Source organism: Sardina pilchardus, chromosome 17, assembly GCF_963854185.1.
Source record: "Sardina pilchardus chromosome 17, fSarPil1.1, whole genome shotgun sequence".
Taxonomy (NCBI): Eukaryota; Metazoa; Chordata; class Actinopteri; order Clupeiformes; family Clupeidae; genus Sardina; species Sardina pilchardus.
The window spans coordinates 26,633,537-26,654,700 of record NC_085010.1 but is presented as its reverse complement, the minus strand read 5'-3'; the positions used below and the strand labels follow the sequence as shown (position 1 = coordinate 26,654,700).

The following is a 21,164-nucleotide window of genomic DNA, read 5'->3' as shown; positions in this document are numbered from 1 at the left end:
CGCCTCCGGGCGTTCTAGACAGGGCCTCTGGGTTTCGATGGTGAAAATCTTTGATCATGGTTGGATCCAAGATGAAGCGAGATGGAACCCAGCTTCTCTCCTCTGGACCGTACCCTTTCCAGTCTACTAGGTACTGTAGACCACGACCCCGTCGACGGACCCTCAGCAGCTCCTTGACTGTAAAGGTCTCACCACCATCGATGATCTTAGGTGCTGGTGGAGCCTTGGTGGGAGGAGAAAGAGGACTCGAGACAAGAGGTCGTAACTGTGACACATGGAAAGATGGGTGAACACGTCTCATAGACCGGGGCAGACATAAACGAACAGTGTTAGGATTTATGATCTTAGAAATAGTGAAAGGGCCCACAAACCTGGGAGCCAGCTTACGTGACGTAACTTGAAGGGGTAGGTTTGCTGTACTAAGCATTACTCTCTGACCCGGCTGATAGACAGGAGCAGGAGTCCGGTGCCTGTCCGCTTTTCTCTTCATCACCTGCGATGCCCTCAGTAAGTGATGCCTGGCCCGTGCCCATATCCTGCGACAGCGGCGAATGAAGGCCTGAGCAGATGGAACAGATGCCTCCTTCTCCTGAGAGGGAAACAGGGGTGGCTGATATCCTAGGCAACACTGGAAAGGCGACAAACCAGTAGAGGACGAAGGCAGGCTGTTGTGAGCATACTCAATCCAGGGTAACATCTGGCTCCAAGATGACGTATTCTCAGACACCATGCACCGCAAGGCCACCTCCAGCTCCTGGTTTGCACGCTCAGTCTGCCCGTTGGTTTGCGGGTGATAACCCGAAGACAAACTGGGTCTAGCCCCAATAAGTTTACAGAAATCCCTCCAAAAATTTGCTGAAAACTGAGGACCCCTATCTGACACAATATCGACAGGTAATCCATGAATCCTGAAAACATGTTGCACCATTAACATTGCTGTCTCCTTAGCAGACGGGAGCTTGGGAAGAGGGACAAAATGGGTAGTCTTAGAGAACCGGTCAACAATGGTGAGAATACATGAATTACCCCCAGAGACAGGAAGTCCTGTAACGAAGTCAATTGCAACATGGGACCATGGTCGGTGAGGTACAGGCAGCGGTCTCAGTAAACCAGCAGGGGGCCTAGTGCTGGTCTTGCATCTAGAACAGGTGTTGCAGGCTGCCACGAACGCTCTGACATCCCTTTGCATGGATGGCCACCAGAAGTGCTGCTTGAGCATTGAGAGAGTTCCGAGTGGTCCCAGGATGACAAGCTAACAAGGAACTGTGTCCCCATTCCAGCACCTGTGATCGGACACAAAGAGGCACAAACAGACGGTTAGGAGGGCCGTTACCTGGTCCTGGATCCTGAGCGAGAGACTGTTGGACTATGGTCTCTATATCCAGCTGAGCCGCCGCAACAAGGCAGTGAGGAGGAAGAATAGGCTCATCCTGGTCCAGTGGAGAATCAGAAGCGAACTGTCGGGACAGGGCGTCTGGCTTAACATTCTTGGAGCCTGGTCTGTAGGAAAGAACAAAGTTGAAGCGGGAGAAAAATAGGGACCATCTGGCCTGACGTGAGTTAAGTCTCTTCGCAGACCTTAAATACTCCAGATTCTTATGATCTGTCCACACAATAAATGGCTTCTCTGTACCCTCTAACCAGTGCCTCCACTCGTCAAAAGCGAGTTTGACCGCCAGTAGCTCTCGATCGCCAATGCCATAATTTTGCTCAGCAGGTGTTAATTTGCGAGAAAAATAAGCACAAGGATGCATTCTGTTATCACTGGGCAATCTCTGTGACAGCACGGCCCCCACCCCTGAATCAGAGGCATCCACCTCCAGGACAAACTGAGCAGAGGGATCAGGAATTATCAGAACTGGAGCAGTGGAAAACCTGGCCTTCAAAACAGCAAACGCACTTTCAGCCTCCTTGTTCCAGACAAATGGACGCTTGGTGGATGTGAGTGTCGTGAGTGGAGCCACAACAGAACTATAGTTCTGGATAAACTTCCTATAAAAATTGGAAAAGCCAAGGAAGCGCTGTAACTCCCGGCGAGAAGAAGGAGTAGACCAGTCAGAGACTGCCTTTACCTTTCCTGGATCCATCTTGACCACCCCAGGAGAGATGACAAACCCCAAAAATGACGTCTCTTCTGTATGGAAGTCACACTTCTCAGCCTTGACAAACAACTGATTCTGGAGGAGACGCTGCAAGACCTCTCTGACATGGGAACGGTGTGACTCTGCACAGGGTGAAAAAATGAAAATATCATCAAGAAATACAAAAACAAACTTATTGATAAGATCTCTCAAAACATCATTGACTAAGGTTTGAAAAACAGCAGGGGCGTTGGTCAACCCAAATGGGAGAACAAGGTATTCATAGTGACCACTGGGTGTGTTGAACGCAGTCTTCCATTCATCTCCTTGTCTGATCCTGACCAAATGATAGGCATTGCGGAGATCCAGCTTGGAAAACACCTTTGCATCTTGCAGGAGTTCAAAGGCTGTGGACATCAAAGGCAAAGGGTATCGATTCTTGACTGTGATCTCGTTCAAACCTCTATAGTCAATGCAGGGTCGGAGGCTCTTATCTTTCTTAGCGACAAAAAAAAACCCAGCGCCAGCTGGGGAAGATGAGGGACGGATGATGCCTGCAGCCAAGGACTCAGTAATGTACTTGTTCATAGCCTCACGCTCAGGAGGAGAGAGGGAGTAAATGCGTCCCTTAGGAGGGGTAGTACCGGGCAGTAAGTCAATGGCACAGTCATAAGGCCGGTGTGGAGGAAGAGACGTAGCTCTAGATTTGCTAAAGACTTGACGAAGATCATGATACTCAGGGGGGACAGAGGAAAGGTCCATGTCCACATCTATCTCAGCCCTTGGAGCAGCCTCAGGAAGCTGTGCAGAGGATAGACAGGTGGCAAGACAATGAGTGCTCCAGGAGAGGATAGAGCCCTCCCTCCAACAGACATGTGGGTTGTGAAGACGTAGCCATGGAAGGCCTAGCACCAATGAAACATGGGAATTGTCCATAGAAAAAAAAGTAATGGACTCTACGTGATTCCCTGAAACCTTTAAAATAACAGGTTCAGTGACATGAGTGACTGGGGGGAGTCTGGCCCCATTCAATGCTCTTGCTGCTAGAGGAGAATCTAGTCTGCGTAACTTAATTCCCATATTCTCAGCCATCGCCGTACAAATAAAGTTCTGATCTGCCCCAGAATCAATGAGTGCTTGAACAGAGTGAAGGTGATTATGAACAAGCAACCCTACTGAAAAGATATCTCTCTCTGAGGGGGAAGATTGTCCAAGCATGCCCACCTGCAGCCCCACAACTACTGGTGGGCTGTTCCTTTTAAAGGGCAGTGAGAGACAAAATGTCCAGTCTTGCCGCAATAAAAGCAAGAATTGGTCTCAATGCGGCGCTTTCTCTCCTCTGCAGATATGTGGGTTCTCCCAATCTGCATGGGCTCAACCTCAGAGACAGTAGCATCAGCTGGTGGGGGCGTGGCCCAGGGTTGAGGTCTGTACCTTCTCTGCCCTACAGTTGGATCTGCTGGTGGGGGCGTGACCCAGAATTGAGGCCTGTATCTTCTCTGCTCTCTGCGTCGAAGACGAGAATCCACACGGCCAGCTAAGTCAATTAATCCATCCAAACTGTTGGGCAATTCAAGAGCAGAAATCTCATCAGCCACAGAATTGTTGAGACCATGAAAAAATGCATCAAACAAGGCGCTTGGGTTCCAATCCACAGAAGCAGCCAGAGTGCGAAATTCTATGGCGAAATCATAAACTGATCGGTCTCCTTGTTTAAGGCACATTAACTCTCGAGCCGCCTCCCTACCCTTCAGAGATCGGTCAAACACTTTGAGCATCTCATCAGAAAAATCCTTAAAATTAGAGCAAAAAGGTGCGCCAGCATCCCATACAGCAGTCCCCCACTCCCGTGCCCTCCCTGTCAGGAGTGAGATGACATAGGCTACACGAGAGCGATCCGTGGGATATGCAGAGGCTTGTAACTCCATAGACAAAGTACACTGAGACAAAAAAGAGCGGCACGTACCAGGTTCACCAGCATATGGTTGAGAAGGGGGAAGGCGAGGCTCACGTGAAGGATGCACAGGTGGATCTACCTGGAGAGGTGCAGGATTAGCTGGAGCCGCTGGAGTGGGTAGCTGGAGAGACTGGATCTGGGCAGAAAGATCATGCAAGGTCTGCTCAAACGTGGAGAGGCCTTGGCGGATCTGAGTCAGCTCCTGTTGGTGGTAACTCAAGAAAGAGCCTTGCTTCTCAATAGCAGTCTTGACAAAATCCATGTCTGATTGGTCCGATGGGTCCATGGTGGCGGAGCTATTCTGTTACGGCCAATAGGCCAGATGAACTGGTTGGACCCCGAAGTAGGACACAAGCAAAAATGGAAATGGTTAAACAGTAATTTAATGTTCAGAGGACAAAAACTCCTTCTAATGAGACAGCAGGCCAATGCAGAGTAAGACAATGAAAGTCAATGAGAGCAGGCAACAGACAAGGTCGAGAGCTAACAATCCAGACACAGTAATCCAAAAATCCAGGACAGAAAACAGTCCAAAGTCCAGTAATAAAGTTCAATCCAAAAAAATCCAGAAAAAGACGGTAAATCCAAAAAGGTCAATCCAAAGGGAAAGTGTTGTTGTAGCAGCAGCAGCAGCAGCAGCGGCAGCGGCAGCAGTGGCAACATGGCAAGATACAAGATAGCTCCGCACTGAATGATTCCAAGAGCCCGGCCTAAATACTATGCCTGATTGAGTAATCAGACACAGGTGTGCTGATCAGCAGAGCAGGGAGACAGGAGAGGTAGGGCAGCAGCAAAACATGGACTGGAGTAAACTGCCTGGGAATGGAGTGCCCTCAGAACAGCCAGCCACAGGAAAAAACCTGGCTCAGGATCTGGAAGGTCCTGGACGATTCGTGACAATTACCTTATCTGTTACCATTGATGACCCTTCCTGAAATGTAGATGTAATGTCTTTCCAAATCTAAGCCCATCTTATGCGGAAAGTTGCCTAGACTGCAACACGATAAAACCAATGGATAAAACAGCGCACTTCCAGATTGCAAAAGACGCACCGGCCACCGCTGTGACCTCGTGCCAAATGTTTTTATTGGTTTATTACGTAGCCTAGCCTACAAGCAGGCGAGTTATGAAAAATTGAGTGTGAGGGATAATTTGTTAACTTCACGAAAAAAAGATCTTCTTGGAATGAGATGGCTAGCTGTAGTAACGTTTAGTCCACTGTCTTTAGGCTAATTTAAAGATGCCTCTCTTTTTTTTTTGTTAACCGACTAGCGACAACTTTGGTCGGTTAACGTGGATACGGTCAACCATCGGTCAAACAGTCACCGGTTAACATCCCTAATATGAAATCGATTTTGGATTGGTTGCATGTGATAAAAGCTATGCCATTTCCTGTCCATATTCAGATTCAGAAATACTGTACACCGGCAACAAAGCACACACACACACACACACACACACACAGACACACACACACACACACACACACACACACACACACATATACATATATATATATGTATATACTGTATGAGCAATTCCATGCAAAACTGTCAAGTCCATAACCCCACACAGCGTCAAACTATGATGTGGATGATGATTTCTTAAAAGTTTACCATTTCGCTCTTCTTGTTTGTACAACATATTCAATGACATTGTTAACTTAATCATTTGCATTATATAAATGTAACCTATTTTTCCACCCTTATGTCTCAACATATAGGCTACTATACACATAGTCACATTCATAAACATAAACAGGATCCTAGGTTCTCAATTTGCTGGACTCACTGTCTACCATAAAGTTAAAGAATAGTAATAACAGAAGAAAAGGTAAGAAGATGTTGATAGCGTGATTAACTGTGTGGTGCCTCCACTGAAGAATGTCTTTACCACTGCCCTGGTGGAAATATGCAAATCCTCAGAAATGTCAAGTGACTACTGTTACTTCTAACTGCTTTGATATAGCTTATCCTAAATGAAATACTATGCAATGCAAGCATCACAAAACATTTATTTTATCCTTTGTTTTTAACTCTTAGAATTCAGTTCAGTAGGCTATGACATAATAAAATGAAAGTACAAAAACAGTTTTTAAAACCCCTTGTTAAAAGTTCAACCTATCACTTTATCCAGCGCTTTGGGTGTGCACTTTGTGTATACAAAAATGCGCTTTATGAATAAATGTGACTTGACTTGACTTGACTTTCAATGAAATCTCAATTAAGGATTACGTAGTTTTAGATAGTAACTGTGTGGTAATAATTCACCTATACCACCCATAGCCTAAATTAATTAAATGTTTACTATGAACAATAGTTAAATGAAACACACAGTAATACTTTCTATAACACTTTGTGTTGGATGTAATTCATTGAACCTAGAATTGTTAACTGCTATACAATAAGTGGGCCAAACTTCACAGTTTAAGTCTCCACACATAAGCTTGCCTACTGAGTCTAAAAACATAGCTCCCACTTTCCTTAGCTGGAGGGGAATTCTGAGATTTCTCCCTAAAGCAGAAACTATTATTTTTACCTAATTATTATTACTATTATTATTGGGAAGGTTATAGGTTTGCACTGATTCAGGTAGGGTAGTGGCACTATACTGGATGGTATATCGGTTAGAATATAGGACGGAGAAGAGATGGGGTTTAACTTTGTATTGTTCCAGCAGAGACATTCAGGATTCCATACATACAGAGAAATATAGGTAGATGGCTATTTATATAGATAATATATCTGCAGCATACAGATATGCATTGAATACTAAGCTCATTAAACGGAATTGTAAGCCAGGACACACATACAGCAACGGCAACGCTAACCCCTTCAAGAAAGAAAAGAAACCTTTTTGTTCGTGACTACAGTTATTATGTGGTCAATAACGCCATCTAGCGGCGTAAACGGTACTGTGTAATAGCGTTAACTCGCACAGCACAGGTACAAACTTCCTCCAGTCGGAGATTGTTAATGAGGGCTATCTTTTACTGTCTATGGGGCTAAAGGACTGTATGGATTGATTGATTGTGTTGCTTGGGTGGCGTCAGTTAGAACCAAAGATCATAGCGCTAGAATCTTTGGTTAGAATACTGGTTGTGAAGCAGTAGTTTCTCCTTAGTTTCTTTATTGAGTTTTCTTCCACCATACAACAGCATGAATAAACTTATAATGTATAGTGGTCTGTAAAGAACCAAATAAACTGTCATTAATATGGTCACTAAATAAACTGTATCGCTATCTCTCATTCTATAAGCTCAACTTCTCACACAAGTAACACAGGCTTCCTTCATTTCAAACCCTTAATGCTAATGCTCCGTTTAGCATGCTAAGTCCTTGCATATCAACGTGAAAGATACATCCCACTCCCAATACACATGACCGAAGGTTACGGTCACTTACTTTTGTTGTCATACACGCACACAACTTCAACTTAAGGTAATTGGCAGTAAACTCACTCAAAACTAACGTCATGAACTTCACCAACACTGTGGTGTACTACTAGATAACGTCGCTAATGAACTAGCATGAGGCTGCACGAGAGGGCGTCACTATGCAACAACACCTCAACAGAAGAAGAGTACAGAGATGCAAGACTAGTCTACGTCCTTACAGTAGAAACGCTAAACAGTAGATTCTTAAGCTAAACACATGAAGTATTATAATTTCAGAGAACACTTACAGTATATTACTTCATGGAAATCATGTCAAGAGCAAGTTTAAGTGTATTAGCAAACCTCTTGCATACCAGTGTGAATTAACGATGTATGTATCAAACTTACTTTTTGTCAATGATCGCATCTCTGAATGTAAAGGGCTGGATTACTCAGGATAACTGCAGGAATTGTCTAAGGGTAAATTAATTATCTATGTTTTTTGTGCACAGCCGTCTGCTCATCATCACAACAGAAAACGAAACTTAAAATCCTCAGACAGGGCGACCGCTCTACTTCCGGTATTTCGCCGAATTTGGGAGTGAAGTTTACCCAGAATGCTCAGGTCAATACAAATCATCCAAAACACACCGTCAGTATGAAACATCGTGTGATTGTCGAGTATATATACCAAATGAACACACGTTATGTCTAACAGCGCGTAAGTCCGTACTTGCCCCTCGGGGCCATGGCATTGCTTAGATCTACCAGTCTCAGGATGAGACACCCCGATGCGGATTTTCCCAGAATCACACCCACATTGTACCGTTGCGGACAATCCATGTCATCCAATGACAAATTGAACAGTGGAGGTGTACTATCATTCCATAATGAAGGTATGAAAATACATGGAATGACTCCATAGTGCTGTGAGAATTACACCAATATGTTTTACAAGAATGGCCTCGATTTGATTTTTTTTTTTTAAATATCAACATTGTATCTTAAATCACTCTGAAATGTCATTTCTGCATGACCTAAGCAATTTAAGATGAGCTATTTTGCTTAATAGTATACATTCGCCAACACACACGTTTTTGCTAATTATAGAGCCATCGACAGACCGAATAACACCAAATTTATTGAGGGTGCTTTGGATGGGGTCTCAAGTCATCCCACCAAATATGGCTTTCATACGTCACAGTATTTCCAAGATAGGCACACTTCCTGTTTGGCGGCTTCGCTCGCTGAATTTAATTGGTTGTCACAGGCGAACGCTTGGACGTATGAAGGCGAAATCAAGGCGGTTGATCCGCCTTGGTCTGTAGATCATGCGTGCCAAGTTTCATGACGATCGGAGGAACTATGCGGCCAGAGTTGCTTTACTTTGACTTTGGACAAAATTCAAAATGGTGGAAAATCCATCATGGCGGAAAATGACGTCACATAGTGCGTTGGAATCAGCTAAGTCAGAGGATTCCAATGGTATAAGTTTTATAAAAATCGGCCATACGGATCAAAAGTTACGGGCATGAACGTGTTTTCAATCTTTGACCAGTTGGTGGCGCTAGAGCGTGAGAGTGGCGAGCATGAAACCTGGTGGTGTCAATCAGGGTAGTCTCCTCTATCAGCATACCAAATTTCATGATTTTATGTCTTACGGTTTGGGCTACAGGTGGAAAAATGTGTGGGCATCAGCGCTCAAAAATCGCTTTTCCATTCATTCCTATGGGAAAAAATCGACCGGAAAAACTGGAATAACGGGAGAACGACATGCCGTATCAAAAAGCTGTATACAAGCCACCATCCTCGCATCAGGACCCACGCGTGAGAAGTGGAACGGCGTCTCTAGCTCTAAATCCCTAGGACAAGATAGGGAGACAAAAGTTGGACTTGAGATAAATAAGTATATGAAACGCACGGATAACAATAGTGTGCTTTTGCAAGCACACTAATAAGTAAATTAGATGGAAATGTAGTCATCAGCATGGTATAAAATGAAGAAATGTGAGTTTAATCGAAACGCATATCTCGACATTGACGCACATGGAAAAATACATTTTTTGACCTACTTATATTTTGAAGAATCAGGTGAAATTTTAGCCATGACAAGTACAGAAGTATGTTGTTAGGTATGTTTCATAAAAACTAGAGTAAAGTGAATGGTTTCTGTTTACAATATGCTGTTTCATTCGTCCCGCACATGTGTTTCAATTGACCCGACAGGGTGGGTCAATTGAAACAAATGACAACTTACGTTCAAAGTTAAAAAACAACGCGATCACTCAAGGTGTATATGAAATTATACTGGTAACTAAGAGAGGACACATGCGAGTTGTTGATCATATGACAACATTATTTGTATCCCTTTCACCTGTCTTGAAAAAGACGTTAAACTGAAAAGTGTTTCAATTGACCCTGCTCTCCCCTAGGCTAGATGGCACAAGTGTTTGTCACAACAAATAACAAGATGCAGTGGGCTATGCATTCAAAGTAGACGAGTGATTAAAAAAAAAAAAAGATAAAGCGCTCAAAAGTGTTATGCCGCTCATTTGGTAGATTCAACGGAGAACCATTCCTGTGAGAGTCGTCAAATCTAGCTAGGTTTAGGCTATTTGTGTTCGCAGTCACTCTGAGATATGCGTGGCAGTGATATAATACTCATGCTGAATGAGCGCGTCGCCTCAGTGCGCATAGGCCAACTCGATTTGGAAAAGTTTCTTTTTTTTATGCGTTCTACAGAGAAGGGAGACTTAGCGGCTACGGTTTGGAATGACGGGGAGAAAACATGACAGAGTAGGCCTAATACGGCGAATATCACTATACATAATTTATTTATTTATTGAAGACGCTAGTTAAGGCGGCAGCCCTGTGTTGTTAAGGCGGCCGCCTTAGCAGGAAAGCGCTGCGGGAAACCCTGCCATCGAAAAATTAATACCTAAATAAAGTAATTATAACTCCACGTGGGATTCGAACCAGCAATAAACTAGGCTGCAAGATTGACTGCTCGTTACTCATCTATTCACGCCACAAACTTCTAATGACCAGTTGTGACGTGTAGGGTACTTGACTTATACCATGTATATCATGATTGTAGCAAGTTAACACGGCTGATCATGTAATCTGGCTACTGAGTTATTTTGCTACCTTTGCCCAAGCCATTTCGTAAGTTGGTTATCATGGTTAAGTTTTACAAACGTTTCACTAACTTCTAGGCTATGGCCACCTCTACCTGTCTGTAGCAGAGACACATGAACGCCAGCAAATAAATAGGCTGAAATAAAAATATGTTGTGTAATTTTGTATCCTTTTGTCCAGCCTATACTATCCTTTTAAGAATGCAGTTCATGAAACATGGACATTGAAATGCAATGGGCAGGAGAAGTCTAACGTCTCCATATTTTACGCAACATTTACGCACAAGGATAGTCAAAACTCAATAAACACGTAGGCTTATAGGGTATTAACGATAATGTTGCTGACATGTAAACATGGATTTGGTAGATGTTTTACAATAGCCTACTTCATTTCTCAACTTAAAAGGATAAATGGCTTGGGTAAATGGCTTGGGCAACGGTAGCAAGATAACTCGGTAGCAAGATAACATGATCAGCCGCGTTAACTTGCTACTATCATGATATACATATATAAGTCAAGTACTCATACACGTCACAGTTGGCAATAAATAGTTTGTGGCGTGAAAAGATGAGTAAAGAGCAGTCAATCTTGCAGCCTAGTTTATTGCTGGTTCGAATCCCACGTGGAGTTATGATTACTTTATTTAGGTATTAATTTCGATGGCATAAACATGATCCAGTGCACGTAGCCTACTACAACCAATTTTGACATTTAAAGATGTCATGCATATTTGTATTTGTTCGTCTCCCGTTTATATCAGAAAGTTGACAAATCAAGGTGCCACATCTGTCGAAGAAACGTCATCAATCGTGGAACGTCATCAAGGAAGCAAGTTGACATAGGAAGCCAGTTACCACATAACACCGGACGTGGTTGCAACCATGTAACGCCATTTTTAAAAAAAATGTCGGTGGCCAAATGCCATGCTAACTGGCTGAAGCTAACCCTCTGAATCCTGACCACCTGATTTCACCAGCATTGCTGATTTGAAGTGCTGCTTTCTCTCCTTTAGCCCTCATAACATACCTCAGCACTGACTGCAGTGTTATGGGATGTAATGCATTTTTGTATCACTAGGAGGCACTCTTACTCTTCATGCCTGCTTTTCATCCCATTTGGATTCAGATGTTGGAGCGGGAATGAGCTGCGTCATTTTATTGCTTATCCAATGGACCGTATCTAATAATTGCAGTGTCAACATTCTGGGAGAGTCTGTGATCTGTTTTGCACATGCATTGTTTTACTACATTTCAGAGGTCTGTTTGTCCACCGACATGTGGGGAGAAAAAAATACTGTTGATCTGTTGTACTAAAAAAAAAAGCTGTTGTAGACACTACTTAACCAAACAAATACATAGAGACACACAGAAAAGCTTGTGTGCTCACAGAAATACATACAAACACACAAACGCTGTGCACCCACACCCACCCACGCACGTGCACACACACACACACACACACACACCCACCCACCCACCCACCCACACACACACACACACACACACACACACACACACACACACACAGTACTGATCCTTTCAAACGGAATAGGATTGAAAAACACACTCACACCATGAAGAACAGCCTCAAGCTCAGACCTCACAGCTTTCCCTGAACACAAAGATGGACTCATGGACATAACACGAGGCCTCCGTCCATGGATTCCGGAAGAGTCCAGTGTCTTGCAGGGAAGCCTCGGGAAAAGGTCACTGACTCCCTGGAGTGAAGACGGTCTCCTCTGTCATGGTCCCCTGCGGCCGGAAGCGGTGAGCTGATGCAGTTGCCTGGTCATCGTTTCGACCCGGACAGGAAGTGAATCCCCAGGCACACGACTCAGCACTCTTCATCCATCTCTGTTAGCGGTGCGCATAGTGTAGCCGCTCCAACAATACCATGCACAAGCAACAAAATGAGACTGGATGCTCAGAATCTGAACATGTATTGAAGTGACAAATGTGTGTAGACACACACATACACACACATACTGTAATGACCTCCCTTTATTTTGGAACTGGGGTGCCAACTGACAAATATATACACACATACTGTACATACATGCACAATCCCCACTCTCACCCCCCACACTGACTACATTCGTCCTATAATAGGTTATACTTTAGATTAGATTATATCTACCATTGTATAATAGATCACCCCTTTGAAAGTGGGGTTTCAAAATGTTCTTTACCTGGTTGACCAACAACAGTTATTTGATTGACAATTGAAATGTCTTCCTCAGTGAAAAAACCCAACTGATCTGAACCCCACTAACCTTAAAATACCAAAAAGAACTGCGATCATCCTGAAATAGTGGAAGGCGTGCTCCTGTGCACACTATCTCTCTGTACACCTCCAGTGATTAAGCTCATCGAGGTAGAGCAGTGGCCAGGTGAGTGAGCTGGTGTCCCCCTTCGGCCTCACCTCACGCTCTGTCCGGCATTCCCAGGCTGCCTGTGATTAATCAAACAGAGAGCTACGGGGGTAAACAAGAGATTTGTTCTTTAAAAAAATAAAATAATAATAATAATAATAATAAAAATAGGCTAGGACTTTTTTTAAGGCTTTCTACCTTTTATCGGCGAATAGAGTAGAGAGAGAGATGGGGTGGGACTGGAAAAATGTCCACGGGTCAGATTCAAAGCCCATGTCCCAACCCTGTGTGAATATGAACCCATGTTTTTTTTTTTTTTTTGTAATTTGCATTTTTTATTTCAAAACATACTGCAAAATAACAGTTACACTAGGTATTTAAACCAATACCATAATACACTGTAGCAAGTACATCCTTACACACTACATTATCATACAACAACAACAAAACAAAAACAAACAAACAACCATACACAACATAGCCGCACAACAGGTTCCCTCACTCCCCCTCTCCCCCAACACACACCATAATACACAATATGAACCCTTGTTGTACAGTATAGATGCTGCAGCTTCCCACCACATGCTCCTCCAAGAGAGCTCTCATGCCCGGGGCTGGGAACAGCTGCAGGGGAAGGGAAGGTAGAGCAGCTGGGTGGTGGTGAGTATGTGGGGAAGATGGACCGGTGTTCAACTCTTCTTTCCCTCTCTCGGCGTCGGGCACTTGCTGCTGTCTATCCTCAGCTTTGCCGTGGCATCAGCAGGACTTGAGTTAACAACACGCAAGATGTGAGAGGCTACTTACTGTAAGTTCTACTGTACATTATACTCTACATCAGGGGTCGGCAACCTTTGAGACCTCCAGTGCCAATTTCAAAATTTCTAGTCAATGAGTGTGCCACTATCAACAATAATGGTTAAAAAACACACAAACAACGGGAATATACTTCTACAAATTTGGAATTTTATTTTACATTGAAAATGTGCTATTATTATTATTATTATTATTATAGCCTTGCATAACAAACGAAACGGCCACAACATTTTATAGGCAACAGCAGGCCTATTTAACTGAACAGTGTGGGCTGAGGCTAAAATGGATCATAGGCTATATGTCTCAATTAAAAGGTATATCTTGCCTACCAGTCAGTGTGATCCCTGTCCTTGCTTTTCTTGGCTGAGCTTTTTTTATCTGGGGTTTGTAGTTTGTCACTTCGTCAGTCTGAGATTTGCCAGTGATTATGCCTCGGCGTGCCAGCAGTGGCACCCGTGCCATAGGTTGCCTACCCCTGCTCTACATTATTCATATCATACCGTGAATAGCACCTTTATTACTATGGTATTATGTACTTGTGTACTGCCCCCCCCCCCTGCACTATGGATGCCACCCCCGCTCAGTTTCAAACATCTACATCTCTGCATGTCCAAGTAGCTTTACAAGCATATCTCCATCTTGTGATCAACAGGGTCACTGTGGTTTGTGTGACCATTTACAGCCGCTCCCCCAAACATGACTTTTTGAACATCTTATCACCTCCAGGATTTTCACCTCGATGGAATGTACAGTATTCTTGGCTTGTGCATAATGTCTGTAAAGCTGTCGGCACACAATGTACTAAATGGGATTTTGAGAGATTTTTACAGACAAATGCCTGCATAAATAAAGGGTTTTCACTCAACTGCGACTGCAGGAAAGGATATGGAAAAAGCAAGAGTGAAAGAGGAATTTCTATAAAACAATTATTCTCAAGGTTGTTCAGGGGGAGACAGAGAATGCATATGTCCTTTAAGGTGCCATTTTGAGACATCAGAGCTGACCTTGCATACTCAGGTGATATTCGACGGCCAGACTGTCTTGAGCTTGAGTCCTTCACTGAAGCATAATAGAGAGACAAATGTAAAAGTATTGGGTTCCAAACCACGAGTACTACTGTATGAGTGAAAAAAAGGTGAAAACATTGGTCCTGTGTCCTGTACTAACCACTTTGCCTTGTCCACAATAGAAAATGTCATAAGGTTAAGGAAATATATGGAGGAGAATTGGGAAAGACTTTGTAAAATATGACCAGTGCTAAGAGAATGCAACTACACTTGCAGTCCCTGCTATGCAATTATTGACATTGGTGATGTTGATCAGTTGTTGTTGCTATCGCAAGGATTTGTGGGGCATCATTTTCCCATTTTATTTCTTAAAGATGATCCATTGGACTCTATGGAAGATTTTAGAGGAAGCATAGACACCTTTCAGCATATATTATAGCTGCTACTTACTAGTGGGTATACTTCTGGGTATTTTTGCCCAGCAAAAAAGACTATCTGAATGTTCCGGCCACGAAGCTCCATTAAGTTGTGGGTCTGAGTTGCATTTGTAATTTTTTAAAATAAGGTGTTGCTCTCTTACATTCTGTGACATGTTTTATGTTTAGGGTCATCTCTTGACATCACAACACACGCAATTCAAATAATTAAGCTAAACAATGTAACAGAGTGTAAGATAAAAACATACTTCATGTCATGTGTGACAATAATACAATGTACATAAAATTAAACTTCAACTTTTATCTCGTTTTATGATGTTTTATTATAAAATAAGTACCCAATGTAATACAGAGACAATACAATACAATGCAAAATACAGACATTCTGTACAGCAAAGCTGTTTTGAGCAAATCTTTTTAAAGGAAATTATTTGTCATAATTTTATATCACTATTTACTAAACCTAGATTTATGCATTCTGCATACTATTTACATGTCTGAATGGTAAAATGGTGCTGATTAAATGATCACAAAGAAGACCAAAAAGAGACATATCCTTAAAGTCAATATTGAGGCAACCATGATACAATCTACTTACAATACTTACAATACAATGAAATTGGTGAAAAAGTGCAAATACAAATGCCTTTGACCAAGTTACGAACAATCCAAAATGGTCCCATCACGACGGATGGCCCAGAGATGGCCCAAGTCATAGGACACATGTTTGTATCTGCCATCCCCGACTGGAGTCCACATTGCCCCTGCGGGGTTGCCTGCTGTCACACCCTCCCTGCAGACGAAATGATGGATGAATAGGGGTTTCATCATTTGATCAGTTTAAATATTTTAGTTTTAAAGGTCCCACCAATAATAATGCAGTTCTTTAAGAGTGTTCTTATTATAAATGAAAGTATAACACAACACAATATATCATATAATTCCCAAAAGCTTGAAAGTCGTTATACAGGGTTCAGATGCAAAAGCCTCTAGGGTTTCGCCTACAAATCAATATTTCAGACCAGGAAGAGAATGGTAGGCCTATTTAGTGAGGTTTGAAGCTAAATGATTAAATTAACTTACACTATACTGTATGTGAAGAGCATTCATTCACCATCATTATCTCATTTTTGACAAAAAGTGGATTTAGAGGCTTTTGCATCTGAACTCCATAGCATGATATAACAAAGGAAGCTGCATACAGTACCTCCGGTAGATGTAGCCTGCTGAGTTGACTCCATAAACACTTCCATCTGATCCCACCTCTATCATGGACAAGGAGCCTGGAACATGTGTCCAACTCATTGTGCCTCCACAACGGGCAGAACTTACACCCTATAGGACAACCCAAAGGAGCACAGAGTTAGTCTAATGATTATACATTTTAATTGTTTTTCCAAAAAAGCCTCCTTTGTTTAAAAGACGTCATCTACTAAATTACTGACTATGGTCAGACATTTTACTTTTAGGCTTTATTGTACTGGCATCACATAAAAATATCTATCAAAATATGTAGCTATCAAAATATTTCGACTCAACCATGCCAAAAGCTTGCCTCTGATTTCTTCCACCTTTTGGTATTGAATGACCATGATTGTGTATGATATTGTGCTAAAATCACCTTCATTATGAAGACACTATTGTGTACATTAACACCCCAGCAGCTAATTGGACCACAGCTGTAGTATTTTAGACCTCCAGGAATGTGCTGCCAAGGTGTGGGGCTGCCTGCTCCTTTGAATCCAACTGTTGCATCCTTCCCAAGGCAAAAAATTTGGTCTGCACTATTGACACCTGAAATGATCTGGTCTCCTCCAGCATCGATCTGTTTAAGGAACCCTAGTCAGAGGACATAGCACACGTTTTACTAAATTTATTTACTGTTATGCTTGGTTGGCAACTGCTGACAGTATCACCTGATAAAGGAGGGGGTAAGGAGTTTGGTCAACAACTAGCAATCTAGCTGCTGAAACATTCTAAATCCATACAAATACTAACAGTTTGCTTTGTTGGTTATATAGTTGGCTATATCATGCTGTGAACATTTTGTTTTATTATCGGGTGATCCAGCCTGAACTTCAGTAGTGCCCAGCCAAGGCAACTAATTCATTGGAACGACTCAGAGGCACACAAAGACCAATTAAATCTTTACCCATTTTCAAAACAAAAAGCAGTGTCCTCTCAGTGCTGTCATATCATATCATCACATCATCATGGCAAGACTACCTGGAACCTTGGTCCATTTTCCAGACACCAGCTTGAAGATTTCATCACCGGGGTTGACTCCCCAAATCCCAGCAGATCCTACACTGACATGTTTGAGGACTCCTGGCAGCCTGTTCCATTCATCGTGCTGCAGACTGTAGATCAGATTGTTGTCCGATACCCCAACGACCTGGCCAGCACCGGCATCAATCTGTTTCAGCCGACCTGGAACTACTCTACACGTCATTGCTGTGGGAAAACAAAAGCTTTTGCACTCAAGACTCACGTTCGTTCAAAGTGGCATGTAGTTCTGGCAAGACCACAGTACTTTCTTTAAATATGGCCTTTATATTTCTTGTGACTAGTGACTGCCATACTGCACACATCAAGACCTTAAGAATAACACCATCTCACAATCAAAACATTTTATTGCAATCTGCAATGTTGTAATAATCACACATCACACATGTTTGGGTCCGTTGAGTTATACCTACCCTGGGAGGAGAGCTGGTAGCTGCAGAGAAGCAGGAATACTATGGTGGTTCTCATGGCTGCAATGATGGCTTCTGATTTTCAAAACACTGTCGCTGTCAATGTGGTGACTGCTTTTATATACTCTATCTCTTGGAGTGGAATTTGGCCACATACTTTATAATTCATATGAAGTCAGTCCCTGTGAATGATTAACGGAGAGCCTTGAATTACTGCTGTTTGTTTACTTCGCTGTTGCAGACTTGAGACTTGTATCAAAACAGTAAAGCCCATTGTCAAAAGTTACAAATTAACCCATCTCTAAACTAAATTAGCGACATTGACTGCTGTTTGCTTATGTTGCTGCACGTGAGTTCATATCAAACCCATTAAACTCAGTATACCCAAAAGTTACTAATTAACTATAGACAGCCTATCAGTTTTGTTTTTTATCAACTCCTATCAAAATCAGCTCATCAGTGAATGACCTTCTAAATACACATCAACATGGAGAACTAAAATCATTGATGTAAAAAAAGTTGTCTATCATCTCACAGCATTACAATTTCACTTAAAGGGATATTCCGCCATTTTTGGAAATACGCTCATTTTCCACCTTCCCTCGAGCAAAACAATCGATATTTACCTTGTTCCCGTTCATCCAGCCATTCTGTGAGTCTGGCGATACAACTTTTAGCTTCAGCCTAGCATAGATCATTGAATCGGATTAGACCATTAGCTTCTCGCCTGCTAGCTTCATGTTTAAAAGTGACTAATATTTCTGGTAATTTTCCCATTTAAAACGTGTGTCCTCTCAAGTTAGAAAGTGCAATAAGACCAACTGAAAATGAACCCTGCCGTTTTTCTAGGCTGATTTGACATGGAACTACATTCTCATCTGGCGTAATAATCAAGGCAACTTGCAGCTACTGGCACTACTACTGCTTGATGTCTATGGGGACTATTTTCAGATGCTGCGTACGATATCACTGCGCCTATGGTACGTTTGCAAGTTGCCTTGATTATTACGCCAGATGAGAGTGTAGTTCCATGTCAAATCAGCCTAGAAAAACGCCAGGTTTCATTTTCAGTTGGTCTTATTGCACTTTCTAACTTGAGAGGAGACACGTTTTAAATGGGAAAATTATCAGAAATCTTAGTCACTTTTAAACATGAAGCTAGCAGGCGAGAAGCTAATGGTCTAATCCGATTCAGTGATCTATGCTAGGCTGAAGCTAAAAGTTGTATCGCCAGACTCACAGAATGGCTGGATGAACGGGAACAAGGTAAATATCGATTGTTTTGCTCGAGGGGAGGTGGAAAATGAGCGTAGTTCCAAAAATGGCGGAATATCCCTTTAAATGCATAAAGTCATGAAGAATGCATTTTGATGAATACATTTGATACAACATTTTATGAAGCAATTTAGCTGGACAACAGCTAAACCAATTCCAAAAGGAGCCATGTATGTAACAGACAAGGAGTCTATTTTGATGTTGATGTCATGATGTATGTTTGGCTGGGAGGACCAGCAATTCTGCTTTTGAGAGGTTTAACTGGAGGTGGTGTGCCTTCATCCATGTTGATATGTCTGAGAGGCAATCAGAGATTCGTGTCGAGACCAAGGGGTGATCAGACCCATCAGGATGCTGTTTATTTGGCAACGATGCCTACTAGCTGCTTCCTGGCCAGACCTTCAATTAAATCCCCAGCAGTCCGAGGGTTCTACAGAGTGACTGCCCGGCAAAGAACCCTGCAGCCGACCTCCAGAGGACAATGTCTGGTCTGAGGCTTGTGTGGGCTATCTCTTCTGAGAATGTTAGCTGCTTCATTACATGTAGGTCTGCCCTCATCTCCCAGTCATTTGCTGAAGCCAGTGATTATGTTGTGACAAGGAAGGCCGCGAAATGACCACATGAATTTCCTCATGTGGGATAATAAAGTTCACCTTGACCTTACCACACTACCATAGCACCTTATCATGGTCAACACATCACAGTCCAGACCGTTGTAATCACTTGTCATGCTCCTTAACTTTATACATTTCTCTGAGTGAATCTTATGTATGTGTGATATGTTTGTTGTGGTATGGTTGTGTAAGCTACTGGATGCCTATCTATCTATCTATCTATCGATCTATCTATCTCTAACTATCTATCTATCATTATTTTCAAAACAATGTTTTGTTGGCCGATATCAATGATATACTGTACAATAATTGAAATATCCCAGAGCCTTCTTAAGGCCTGCAACACAGTATTCTTCAGATCCAGAAGGTTCATGTTTCAAAGGGATATGCCTCTGGTGTATTGGCTACACTGGCTACTCACACCTGTCTAAAACATCATTTTTTATATATTTGGACTAGTTAATGCACAAGGATAAAAGGTGACTGGTGTACAGGCATAGTGGTAGCCAATGGGTTTGGTTGAATGATCTGCATTCAATAATGGCGTGATTATTAGTGTAGATTCATTATCTGTGATCTACCGAATAACGGATTTGGATTCCGGAGCATCCCCAACTCGGTATCCCTTCCCCAAGCTCTTCACCGGTTCCTCTTGGACCGTTGAGATGATGGTATCTTTGGTCTTGAAGCGGAGCCAGTTCTGTATGCGGGTATGCGCCATGCACTTCGTCAGTCTTCTGGACTTTTTGGGTTTGAATTTCATCATTGCCCACTCAGTGAGCTCGACAAAGTCCTCCATGATCCATCTATGCCTTCAAGTGCTGCTTTCGCCGTGATGGTGAGGTCATCCATGAACTTTCTTACATGTACTTGTTGGATGCTGATCACCAGCACCACACCCCGACGCAACTACTCTGCTGAGGAAAAGAAGAAATATAAAATATTGTTGCATAACACCTCATTCATGAAGTAGCCTACAGTATGTTATTGATTAACAGCGAGCATAAACACTGATAGTGATTATGTCCTTGAATACTTACTGCTGTTTGTTTACGTCCCTGTTAAGACTTATTGTAAGTTGATGTCAAAATAGAGAAGTTACAAATTAACCAATAGATTACCAATCAGTTTTTTCTTACCGTAAGTAGTGTTGACTGCTGTTTCCTTTGCTGCTGCACGTGAGTTGGCATCAAAACTCACTATCCAAAAATAGAGCTCACTATCCAAAAGTTACAAATTAACCCACAGACTACCCATCAGTTTCGCTGTTATCAACTATTGATTCAAACACCGTTTCTGTATCATCTCACACCATTACATTTTCATAAAAAATATTGTTTTTTAAATCTTTACAAGACAAAGCAATTTACAGTAACTGGACAATCAGCTAAACCAACTC

General features: G+C 42.4%; 1 protein-coding gene across 1 annotated transcript; it reads right to left on the bottom strand.

Moving 5' to 3' along the window:
* Nucleotides 1-206: 206 nt before the first annotated feature.
* Nucleotides 207-17,632, bottom strand: LOC134062027 (fish-egg lectin-like). The gene is made up of 6 exons (XM_062517899.1): nucleotides 17,407-17,632; nucleotides 16,802-17,019; nucleotides 16,388-16,515; nucleotides 1,334-1,500; nucleotides 494-589; nucleotides 207-265 (listed from the first exon to the last, which is right to left on the bottom strand). The coding sequence occupies exons 1-6, from the start codon at nucleotides 17,630-17,632 to the stop codon at nucleotides 207-209; spliced, it is 894 nt and encodes a 297-aa protein (XP_062373883.1).
* Between the last annotated feature and the right edge of the window lie 3,532 nt (nucleotides 17,633-21,164).